The sequence below is a fragment of the Zalophus californianus genome, chromosome 14, assembly GCF_009762305.2.
Source record: "Zalophus californianus isolate mZalCal1 chromosome 14, mZalCal1.pri.v2, whole genome shotgun sequence".
In the NCBI taxonomy this organism is placed as follows: domain Eukaryota; kingdom Metazoa; phylum Chordata; class Mammalia; order Carnivora; family Otariidae; genus Zalophus; species Zalophus californianus.
The window spans coordinates 37,276,344-37,289,133 of record NC_045608.1 but is presented as its reverse complement, the minus strand read 5'-3'; the positions used below and the strand labels follow the sequence as shown (position 1 = coordinate 37,289,133).

At 39.1% G+C, this 12,790-nt stretch overlaps 1 protein-coding gene across 7 annotated transcripts in view; it reads left to right on the top strand.

Moving 5' to 3' along the window:
- The window catches only part of ARHGAP28 (Rho GTPase activating protein 28), a 212,031-nt gene that overhangs the window by 129,472 nt on the left and 69,769 nt on the right, over positions 1–12,790 (top strand). For 6 of the 7 annotated variants that reach the window (XM_027577192.2, XM_027577186.2, XM_027577189.2 and 3 more), the window contains one exon: positions 8,219–8,311. The exons of the other annotated variant lie outside the window; for it this stretch is intronic. In XM_027577192.2, coding sequence (XP_027432993.1) covers positions 8,219–8,311 — 93 coding nt within the window. The remainder of the gene's footprint in view (positions 1–8,218; positions 8,312–12,790) is intronic. 7 annotated transcript variants of the gene reach the window in all.

The following is a 12,790-nucleotide window of genomic DNA, read 5'->3' as shown; positions in this document are numbered from 1 at the left end:
GGGGGCTGCTGGTGGGAGAGGGAGAAGCAGGCTTCCTGCTCCGCAGGCCTCGATCTCAGGACCCTGGGACCATGACCTGAGCCAAAGGCAGACGCTTAATGACTAAGCCACCCAGGTGCCCCATGATTTTATTTTCTGTCCAAGGACCACTACACCAGGATAAACCCTTCCTGACCTCAAGGCAGGTGCTCATTTTGTCACCAAGAGGACACTTGATGGGTTTTATTCTGGAATCTCACTGAGCTGCTGCCTGCTGTTCAGTGTTAGAAGGAGGGATGGTTTCCTGGCCTCTTTGTTCAGAAAAACATTCTTAGGTTACTTTGGCCATTGTCTTCTGAATTGGGGATGCCTTACTATTGCTTTTATTCTTGTGCTGGATATGTGCTTTTTCTATTTCAGCATTTATCTTCTACACATTTTTCTTTGTATCTTTTTTCAGAATGAGGTTTTCCTCTGCCCTTATCAAACCATTCTTGCTTGCTTTTTATCCTCCAGGAATATCCAGCAATTTCTGTTCTGTTAATGGAAATGTTTAGTGATTTATAGATCTACTCTTTGTAAAACGTATCTCTTTTGACACTTTGAGTGATTTGCAGAGGGAGGAGAAAGTGGTATGTGCATTTCGCTATCTTGATCCAATTTTCCTATGCTGATTCTTCAGTAGTATTTATTTGTTTCTTCCAAAAACTATGTATTTCCTTATTATTATAAAAATAGTACATAATCTTTAGTAGAAACTTAGAAAATATAGACAAGCAAGGTAAAAAATGACTGCTTCTATAGGCCCAAATAAAATTTTATGATTTAATTAAATATCCAATAAATATAATTTTCAGTGGAATCCTAGCCATAAAGGAATAGATTAGTTAACCCTTGTGTTAGTAGAGCTATTACACTAAATCACAAATACTAAATCAATCTCTGGATACATAATACAAAGTCTACAGTATTATTTATCATGAGCAGAATTTCAGTGACCAAATATATTTGTTTCTAATATTTAGAAGATGTGAATCAAATGTTTCTTTCAGTAACACATTTAATTGAGCAAAATAGGCAATCTAATTTATTTCCAATTTCATAATTGATAAATAACTAGTCAAAGATGGGACCAGCATAACTAACTGCATAAACGTAGTCATGCATCCTGAATTAATTAATTAATTAATTAGAGAATGCACGTGCTTGCACTAGCAGGGGAGGGAGGGGCAGAGAGAGAGGGAGAGAATTTTTTTTTATTAGTTTCATAGGTAAAATTTGGTGATACATCAGTTGCATATAATACCCAATGCTCATTACATCAAGTGCCCTCCTCAATGCCCCTCACCCAATTATCTCTTCTCCCTCCCATCCCCCCACCCCCCACCTCTCTTCCAGCAAGCCGAGAGAGAGAGACAATCTTAAGCAGACTCCAAGCCCAGTGCAGAATCCAACGTGGGGCTTGATCTCATGCCCCTGAGATCATGACCTGAGCCAAAATCAAGAGTTGGTTGCTCAACTGACTGAGCCACCCAGGAGCCCCTCATGTACTTTCTTTTAAAAAACATGATTATAGAGGTGCCTGGGTGGCTCAGTCGTTAAGCGTCTGCCTTCCACTAAGGTCATGATCCTGGGGTCCTGGGATCAAGTCCCACATCGGGTTCCCTGCTCAGCGGGAAGCCTGTTTCTCCCTCTGCTGCTCCCCCTGCTTGCATTCCCTCTCTCGCTGTCTCTCTCTCTGTTAAATTAAAAAAAAAATCTTTAAAAAACATGATTATACACAAACAATCATGGAACACTACATCAAAAACTAATGATGTACTGTATGGTGACTCACATAACATAATAAAAAAATATTAAAAAAAACAGCATGATTATATTACCTATATACACATTTCACTGCATGTAACAGAAAATCCATGAAATCATGAGTTATACAAATAGGGATTTTTTTTCCTCACTCTTTAGGAAGAAGGTGAGGATAGGTGTTCCTTTGCTTCAGCATGGATTCATCTTCCTTTTATCTTTCTATTTTGTCATTCAAATGCAGCCTTCATCCTTTTGCTTATAAGTTGGTTGAGCCATCCCAGCACTATATTCATGTTTGTGGCCATTCCAGGCCATTCCTGAAACTTGTACCAACTTACTCTATTTTTCTCACCTTAGTTTCTTAGAAATCTTACTCTGTAGAGTTCCAGTTACCTTTCATTGTGCAGAAATGTATGTGATCATCCTTAGCTGAAAGAGAGCCTAGGAAATCAGCGTTTTTTTTTTTTTAGTTGGACACAAAAGTCCCTAAGGAAAAAAAAGTTAGGATTCTTTTAAGGAAGACTGGTGATTGGGTTTGGGGTAAACAGTTAACAGTATTCTCCACAGACACCAGTGTCTGTCACCATGCCCTGAATGTAGTGGGCTCTCAGTATTGGCAGATGAATGGCTACATGGCAGTGATTGGTGCACAGCAGTCAGATCTATGGATCTCTCCACAAATCTGTGTCAATGTACACGTATGTGCAGAACAGATAATTGAATGCACAATTACTGTGCAGAGAATATGCCTTGAATAAACATGCACTTTCATTTTTCTCAATAGCCAGATGATTTTTATTGTATCCCAGCTCCTCTTTTGGATGTGACCCTGGATGAAGAAGGGATATCAGCCATTCCTTGCAGAAATGGTCAACTGGTAAGATAAAGCAAGGGGACTTAAGAGTAAGGAGGCTAGGAAAAGTAATTTTAAGGCAGTCAGGAAAAACTTGAGCAAAATGCCTACTTGCCTTGTAAGAAAGAAGGAAACAGACTCTTAAACTCAGGAATGAATAATTAAATAGTTAAGTCCACAAGTAATTACATGGCTTGTCTGCACTTACAGCAACAAAACCACAGCTGCAGTTACAGCCCAGCCAGAAGTCAAGATGTTGGGGACGTCATCAGCTAAACTTTTGTTCTTTCTGCTGAATGTGTAATGGAAAGTCTTATGCTACTCTCCATGTATCTTTCAATATTGATTTAATTCTCAATATAAGAAATACTTTGACATTTCAGTTTTTTTCTCTATGTAAATATTTTATGGGAGGCAGCACTGTAGCATCTTAAATGTGTAACAGTAAGTGGGGAAAAGTGCACTATCTAGCGCAGGAGGTAAACACATTTCATTAGAGCCCACCTTGTCTATTTTAGTTCAAAGATTCAAAGAGTGCTAATCTGAATTCATAACTGCCAATGACATGATCTCAGTGGAAGGTTTTTTTTGTGTGTGAGATGAATCTCATGCTATGATCTATACCATTTGGCATAAGGCCTGGGTCCTCTTACTGAAGTGATGTACCTGGAGTAGAGACATGGAAGGACATGGGTTTACTGACATCTGCCTCCACTTGGACTCATGGCAGCAGAAAATTTACCGTGAGAGACTTTCCTCTGTTAAGACTCATATGTTACCTTCTCTTGAGCTTTACTTTTTTTCTGCCTAGCAGAGGAAAAGGGATTCTTTAGGTGTGTTAAGAATAACCCTTGTACCATCCTTGATCTGATCAATACTGATGATGATCTTTAGTTTCTATACAGCTTATTTTCATCTTACACATATTTTATGTGGGACATTCTATCTGGATCTTAAAAAATTGTCCCAATACAGGCTAGCCATTGGTTCCTTCCAAAGTCTGCTTAAGGATTTGGATGTGTCCAGTTTGTGTTCTGTTGCCTGAGGGTATGTCAAGTTTTGGAGGTGGAGTGTGGTCAGCTGGGGCTGTGAGCAATCCTATTTTGCAGATTTTGTCACTAGTTTTTGTTTTTTTTTTTCCTAATTTCATTATTTTCTCATAAGAGTATTAATTCCATTTAGTTAGAAGTCTTTACTTTTTCTGTTGAGTTGCCAGGAAGGGTCCTCAAGTTTTAGATTGTTCCTGCATCGTAGGGAGTCTTACACACCTTACTTCCAACCAGTACTCGATCCAGGTTGTGATTCCTCTCTGTCTGCACTTTATTCCTTCAGACCAGCCAGAGGAGGCACATGCAGAGTAGATACCAGTGTTTTCAAATAGTGGATTTCTTTCAGCTTTTATCCTAGCTGACTCTGTCTACAATTTTGATCGCTTCCTCTTCATCCTGTGGGTGAGGGAGGGATTCCCACCCTAGGGTTACAGGGGTGACTTGACACTCAGCAACAGGCAGACAAGAGCAACAGCAATTTATTATCACATGGTCTCACAGCCTGGGGGAGGAGGACACCACACAGAGCCACATGTAGGGTGCACTTGGGAACAGAGTGAATAACCAGGGGTGGTAGGAGGCGGGCTTTGTGTAGTATCAAGAGAGTGAGGTGCCCCTTGGTTCCCATGGGAGGATGTGATTGGCTTGTTTGAATAAGTCCATCGGCTGACAAGGAACTGAAACCCATTTACTCAAGGATAAGCGGGAAATGTGTCTGGTCCCCTGGATAAGGAGCATTGTCTGTCTAGGGGACCTTATAGGAGGGACCAGAGTACGCGGGGAGCTTGTAGTTAGAGCGCTTATGGTCCTTCTGCTTTTACCAGATGTCAAGGCAGCACGGAAGAATGAACTTTTTTGAAGTCTTATATACCACACCCAACACACCCACCCTGGCCATGGACTCTCATGATTAGCCTAGGTATCTTTTGTTTCTTTTCCCTTTTATCACTTTCATGTATTTCAATTCCTTGAAGGTCTTATCACCTTTTAAAGGTGAATTAAAGGGGCAAGTGTGGGCCAAACATGTGAAGAAATCTTACAGTGAGATGGAAGAGGACATAAAGTTTTGTTCCAGTCCTACCCCAGAACTACTGACTAGTTTCTAGAATGAGAAAGCGAGTACCTTTTTTCTCCCAGGAAGATGGTGAAGGCTAACATAGCAGAGTAACTACAGAGAATAGTACAAAAATTAATTTGCATAATCATATGTATTACAAAATGTTACATCTTCTTAGCAGATTGCACCTTTTATCCTTTGAGCAAATCTGGCAAGAAGTATCTGTGGATACTAAATTTTCATATCCAAAAAGCATAAATCCTAAATTGGTGAGTATCAAAGTGATAGGCCCTATATTAATTTTTTACAGAAATTTGTAAATATTAATCTGTTTGCTTTTTCATATAGTGATAATGTTGAGAAGTCTGATGTCTCTCTAAATCTTATTCCTTTGTTTCCTTCTCTCATTTTTGTATTTCTGGAAGCCTTTTACATTTATCTTTAGTGTAGGAGACCTGAACTGTCATCAGGATATGACATCTTTTTTTTTTAATTTATTTTTTTATTTTTTATTTTTTTTTTAAAGATTTTATTTATTTATTTGAGAGAGAGAGATAGAGAGCACGAGAGGGAAGAGGGCCAGAGGGAGAAGCAGACCCCCCTGCTGAGCAGGGAGCCCGATGTGGGACTCGATCCCGGGACTCCGGGATCATGACCTGAGCCGAAGGCAGTCGCTTAACCAACTGAGCCACCCAGGCGCCCTTTAATTTATTTTTTTAAAAGATTTCTTTGTTTGAGAGAGAGAGAGCTCATGTCCATGTGTTTGGCGGGCGGGTTGTGGGGGGTTGTCAAAGCGAGAGAGAAACCTAAGCAGACTCTGGGCTGAGCCCGGAGCCTCATGCAGGGCTCAATCTCATGACCCTGAGATCATGACCCGAGCAGAAATCAAGAGTTGGATGCTCAACTGACGGCACCACCCAGGTGCCCCTCACATCTTTTTTAAAAATCATGATCAACACTTAGCTTTTTGTTGCTGAAAAATGTTCCTTTTCTTTCAGTTCTGGCCATTCTCTTTCCATTATTTCTTTAATTATTTTATTTTTCCATTTTCCTGTTCTTCATTTCATTGCCTGCGTGTTAAACTCACATAGTTCTTAAATTGTATATTTCCTTATCTTTTTTTCCTGTTTGTTCTGTATGCTAGTAGAGTTTGTCTGTATCATTTTGGAGATTCCTAATTCTCATTTTTGCCATGAGTGGTTATAATTTAGCCTCTACTGATTTTTTAATTCAGTAGTCATACTGTTAATTGACAGGAACTCCTTCTTTTTCACTGACTTCCACTTTATTGTGATAGTCCTGATTTATGGTTATAAAATCTTCTCAAATCTCTCTGAAATCAAGTTATTTTAAGCCTTTTTCCTTCCCTCAATTCTTTTTCCCAGAATGTTTATCACTGTACTTTTTTAGAATGTTGATTTTTTGCCATGAATGACTTATTCATTACATTAATTTTCTCCAGTGTCTCATGGTCCTTGGTGATTGATTTATATTTATTAATGGATCAGATTGACCAATTAGTGACTTAGGGTGTGTTATTGCTGATAATTTCCCAAAGGATTCTTTATGGAATGAGGGGGCTGATTTTGGATACTGTGTAAGTCAGTAAGGTATGTGAATGGAAGTTAGTTTAACTGTGCATATGGGTGAGTATCCACACTCATGTGCACACGTGTGTGCACACACATGCACACAGCAAAGGGAGAGTGGTGAATGGCTTCGTTTCTTGCTATCCAAGACAAAAACTGATGTTTTCCTTTTATTCTCCCTTCCATGACTTTCATGAAGGTCCAGAGTTACCTGATACTGAGATGTGTTTTGTTCCCAACCCTGGGCAACGTCCCAAGGCAGGTGGTTCACTTCAGCCAGAGTGCTTTTCTTGGGTCCATATGTAGCTTCTGCCTGCTGTTCGGTGTAAAGGGAGCCTCTGGTAGGTCTGTCTGGCCCTTTAATTGAGGATACACTTCATGATAAATTATTGTGGCCATTGAGCTAAGGCCCCTTCCTGCCCTTTGTAATTTTCACACTGTGCTTACTTGATTGTTTGTATGTTTGCTTTTTGTAGATTTATCCTTTCCTTGCCAGCAAAGTTGTTTTATGCTGTTCTTAACCTAAGTTCTGTACAATTATGAAATACATTGTTTACATTTTATTTCCCAGAAATTTCTAACAATTTCTCATCTGTTATTAGGACACCTTGTTGGTTTCCAGTGCCATTTGGAGCTCTTCTTATAACAATACATACCTTTCTCAAATTCTGAGTGATTGTGAGTGGTGTGCTCTCAGTCCTCTGTCCTGACCTGGTTTCTTGTACTGCCTCTTTAGCATTGTTTCCACTTCAAAACAGATGTCTGTTTTTCTTAATATAATGCATACACATTGGGGGAAAGTTAGAAAATATGGAAAAGCAAGATGAAATACAACAGTTTCTGAAGTCTCACGTAGCAGTTTATGGTTTCATTAATATCCAGTATGTTTAATTTGGCAAAATGTTGCTTCAGTCATGGAATAGAATAATTGCATCTTATTTTGGGGAATGCCATTTTATCATTAATGCTGCTAAAAATCTTAGAGCATATGCACAAGACCTACAGTGCCATCTATCACAATCAGAATAGTCTCCAAACACACTTGCTGCATAATGAAAATCAGAGCTTTTACAATATTCAGTGAATGGGAATGAAATTTTGGGTTCAGTCTTATGTGTTTGTGAGTTAGTCAATCTAATGTATTTCTAGTTTCTTGATTGAAAATAACTGACCACTCTTGCTGATTTATAAATCATTACAAAAAGTTATGAAGTCTGATTTTAAAGTGGCATAGTTTGTTTAATCAGTAAGCTTCATGACTTAGATGATTAGAGATATTGTCCTTATAAAATAAGAAGTCTGAGGCTGGTGTGGCTGATATCCCTAGGATGGATCTACCAACTTTTTCATCTTTCCAGTCTGCTCCACTTAGCCTGTGGGCTAATATTTAATGCTTATCAAGTATCTGGGCATCACAGACACTCTGTCCATGTGAAGAAGCAGCAGCATCAGCCAGCGGATTTTATCCACTTTAACAAGAAAACATTAGCCTTCCTGGATGCTCTAGCAAGTAGGAGTCTACTTGTATCTCATTGGTCATAGCCATCACATGATCACACTTTAGTCTTTTTTAGTTTAGACATAGCATCTTTGGAGCAGATCATGATATTCATAAGTTGAAGAAGAAAAGAAAAGTGGATTCTGGCAGGCAATTAACAGTGGATTTTGAGAACAACTTATGCTGTAATGCACGGCATGTATGAGGATCAGTATTAATTGTGGATGAATTGGTGAATGCCATTACCATTGCACAGGTAGTCGTTAACTCCGTTTATCACCACGTGGCTATACATTTGAAGAGTCTTATATAATGTATAATGGAATAAACAGTCATGTTGGGACGGATATGCCTGGATAAAAATGACTTTATTTCTCTCATTAGCCAGGTGATACCTGTGACAACCATCCTGCTCAGTTGGATGGAACCCAGGAGGAAAAAGAGCTGCCAGGAGTTATCAAAACAAGTGGTTCCTTGGTAAGTTACAGCAGGATAACCTGGGGTAGGGATGAACGAAGAAGTCATTTTTTTCGGGGCGCCTGGGTGGCTCAGATGGTTAAGCATCTGCCTTCGGCTCAGGTCATGATCCCGTGGTCCTGGGATCGAGCCCCGCATCCGGCTTCCTGCAGAGCAGGAAGGCTTCTCCCTCTTCTGCTCCCCCTGCTTGTGTTCTCTCTCTGGCTGTCTCTCTCTCTGTCAAATAAATAAAATCTTAAAAAAAAAAAAAAGAAGTCATTTTTTCACGATAATCAGGCAGAACTTCAGACCAGTGCACCCTAATTAAGACGGCTGGATAGCTACAGCTCTCAACATACCGATCCACCTTTACTCAATTTGCAGGAAAACATTCAGCAGTAAATAAAGCCAAGTTTAATAGTTAAACCCACAAATAACTGCATGCTCTTAAAAACAGATAAATACCCAGAGAACCTATGACTGTAGGCCTTTTCTGGGGCAGATTTATTTCCTTTACATTTTTTCTTTTGTTTTAAAAAATTCTCATAAGAGTGTTCATTCTATCGATCCATAGGTCCATCTCTTGGAGGAGAAGCAGGTGTCCTCAGGTTTCTATTGTTTGTCCAGTGCAAGGTGACGATCAGGCGCCTTTCTTTTGACCACACGTGTAACCCCAGGTATCCAGTGCTCCCTCCCTCCCTCCCCCGTCTCCCTGCTTGCCCCATCCCCACTTCTCCTCCCGGGTGACCCAGAGGAGGGCACAGTCAGGCAAGCCTGAGGAGGAGGATGGAGCTGATTATCTATTTCCAACTAGGAAAGGTGACTTCATTTATGGTTTAGCTCAGAGCATTTTCTCACAGGTTTCTATGTGCACTCCTACTTTAAGTTATCTTTTCTCTCGTTTGGTGGAAGTTATGTAGTCTCTTTTCTTTTTTTATTTTTCTGTCCTCATAATCCCTCTCCTAACTTCCTCCCGGATAAAAAAAAAGGCAGAATGGTGAATCCCATAGGTTCCCTCCTCCCTGTTGAGATGGTGTTGGGGAGAGTCTTTGTTTGAATGTGCATATGGTGAACCCAGGTGTGGTTACTCACACTTTTTGTTGTCTTTCCTCATAATTTGGACATGATGGTTGTCTTTTTAAAAATTTTCTCCATTTGCTTTCTTCATTAGTGCTGTTTTGATGGGGAGGGGGGTTGGATTATAGAAAAGAATTTATGTTATTCCTGGAATATCTCTCTCTCCAGTCACCACTCATGTGAATGTTGCTGGGAATCTTTTTTCCTATTTTTAAGTTATGTTTTGTTCACCGTATTAGGTTTTAGGAAAGAGAGGTTTGATCATCTGACTTAACTTTCCCATTTAATCCCAGAATATAACCCCAATTGTTTATAGAAATAATATAAAGGTTTTTTTGATATTAAAAATTATCCCCAATCTGCTCCCTGCTGGTATTTAACCTTTAGTTCCCTTAACTTAAGTGCACAAATCCTTTACTTCTGAAAACAAATCAACTTTCTCTTTCAAGAATATACCTTGAGCTTTCCAGTGGTAGAAGATTGTTTCTTTTTCTCATCTTTTAAAATGGGAAAAAGATTTGAATAGACACATCACCCAAAAAGATGTGGATGGCAAATAAACTCATGAAGGGTGCTCAGTATCACTAGTGATTATGGAAATACAAATAAAGCCACAGTGAGATATTTCCACATAACCTGTGGAATGACTAAAATTAAAAAGACTGCTAAGGGTGCAGAACAGCTGATGCTCTCCTGCATTGCTGGTGGGAATGTAAAATGGTCCATCCACTTTGGAAAATAATGTGGCAGTTTCTTAAAATGTTATGCATATACCTACCACAGACCCAGCTGTTCTACTCATACATAATACAAATTCATACAAAGACTGAGTCACAAATGTTTCTAGCACAATAGCCCAAAACTGGGAACAGTTTTTACTTACAGATAAATGGATGAACAAATTCTGGCATATCCATACAACAAAATATTACTCAGCGATAAAAAGCAATGAACCATTGATATGTACAACAGGGATGGATCCCAAAGTGGTTATGCCATGTGAAAGAAGCCAGACCAAAAAGATTCAATTTATGTAAAATTATGGAAAATGTAACTAACCTATAGTGAGGGAAAGAAGATTGTGATTGCCCGGGGACCTGGGGATGGATGAGGAGAGGAGGGAAGGAGAGGTTAACAAAGGGATATAAGAACATTTTTGTGGTGCTGGTTTTGTTCATTATCTTGACTATGGTGATGGTTTCACAGGCCTACATATTTGTTAGAACAACAACAAACTGTAGACTTTACTCTTTAAATATCTGCAGTTAATTGTATGTCATAGCTCAATAAACCCTTAAAAGAGTCCACATGACATCTTATGATTTAATTAATATCCAAAGTGTTTATTTTGCAATAAGCTACTTAAAATAAATAGTCTATTTATTTAGGTATTATATGCAGTTGACTCTTGACTCTAAATCACAAATGCCACTGAATTTGGCATTTACAAAAGTCTTACAATGCAGTCTAACATCGTAACAAACCTCTACAAATCACTTCTTGTATAGGTAAGATGTGCAGTCCACCAAAATGAATTAGTCATTCGAGGTGTTAGTCTATTAAAAAAGCAAAGTAGTTGATCTAGTTTATTTCCAGTGTCTTAGGTGAAAATCAAGTGGCTGCACTTGCTATTGATTCCTAATTCACTGCAGAATACAATCATAGCATCTGTTAAAAACAATGTCAGTTACATCTCTGTTTTGTGGAAAAGAAAATCTAAAGAACTTTGATTTAAAGAAGTAGGAGTTTGTTTTAATCACAAAACAAGTAACTGCTGGTGGGTAGACCATTGCTGGTACAACTGCAATACAACGCAATGCCAGTCTTAGCATGAACTTCTACCTTTTTACTTTTATGCTGCCACCATGGCATGCGGATTTAATCCTTATGCTTACAAGATGGTTAGCAAACTCTGGATACTATGTTGATGTTCCCGATAGGAACATGTGTCACCTGACTAACCGTTACTAATAGAAAACCTTAGCTGTCCTGGAAAACCTTTATGGTAGAATTTCTCTTATTGCTAATTGACTGACTTTTGCACTCTTAACATCGTTTGTTTTTCTTTTCTTATTTTAGTTGCCTGAATCTCATTCCTTCATAAATGAGGTTTTTTTTGTTGTTGTTTACCCTACCAATTTTTGAATTTTTATTTTATTTCGAATCTATTCCTGGAGTTCTGAACTCTCATGAGGATCTGCCGTTTGTTTTATTCATTTTGGTCTCTGCTCGGCAAGTTCTTTCCACCTGAGAACTGTTTTCTTCCCCTCTAGTTTCTGGACAGTGTCTTCTGTTATGTCTTAAGTCATTTTTTTCTCCCTATTTTCTGTGTCCCCCGCCCACCCCCCCCCCCCCCCCCCCCCCCCCCCCCCCCCGCCCTCTAGAGCACATATTAGATGGTTGTTGCCATGCTTGAATTGAATTTCGGTATCTTCTTCTTTCTTATTTTTTTTAGAGATGGGGGAGGAGGGAGAGGAAAGGGCAGAGGGAAGGAGAGAGAGAGAATCTTATCCACTCCCAGTGTGGACCCTCATGCAGGGCTCCATCTCACGACCCTGAGAGCATGACCTGAGCCAAAATCAAGAGTCAGACGCTTAACCAACTGAGCCACCCAGGCGCCCCTGAATTTCAGTATCTTCTAAATTTCCTCTCGTGTTAGTCTGTTTGCTCTGTTTCTTCATCTTTATTTTCCAGATTAGTGGGTTTTTGTCTTGGTCATGAATGTAGTTTTTTACCTTGTCTCACTCTTTTTCTAAATTTCAGTAAACAAATTCTTATTTCTCAAGAACATCTTTTTCCCCATTATTGCAGCTGTGGGTTCTTGGTTCATAGCAGCAATAGCCCCTTAAATCACACTGAAGAGAAGAATTAAATTTTTTAAAGGAATCACATTATTTTTATGTTTTTTACTGAGGTATAATTTACAAACTGTAAGTGCATGTTTTTAGGTGTGTAATTCAATTAGTTCCAACATATGTTTTTACCCATATAACCAAGTCCATCAAAACAGAACATTTCCATCGCAACAGAAATCTCTCTGAGGCCCTTTCCAGCCAATTGTCCTCCTGCTGCTACCCAGGCAAGCCCTGTGGTGATTTCTAACACCTTAGGTTGGTTTTAACTCTCACATAAATAGAACTATAAATACAAAATGCACTCTTGTATCTGCCTTTTTTTCACTTACAGTAACCTTTAGATTCATACATTTGCTGCATGTGATAGAAGTTTGGTTCTTTTATTCCTACTAGTAATCCATTACATAAATATACTACTATTGGTGTATCTGTTCACCTGATGATGGACATTTGGATTGTTTCCAGTTTTGAGCAGTTATGCCTAATGCCACCATGAACATTGATTTCACGTAAAGGATGTGTATTGTCATTTCTCTTGAGTAAGGATGCAATGTAATTCAGATTTTTG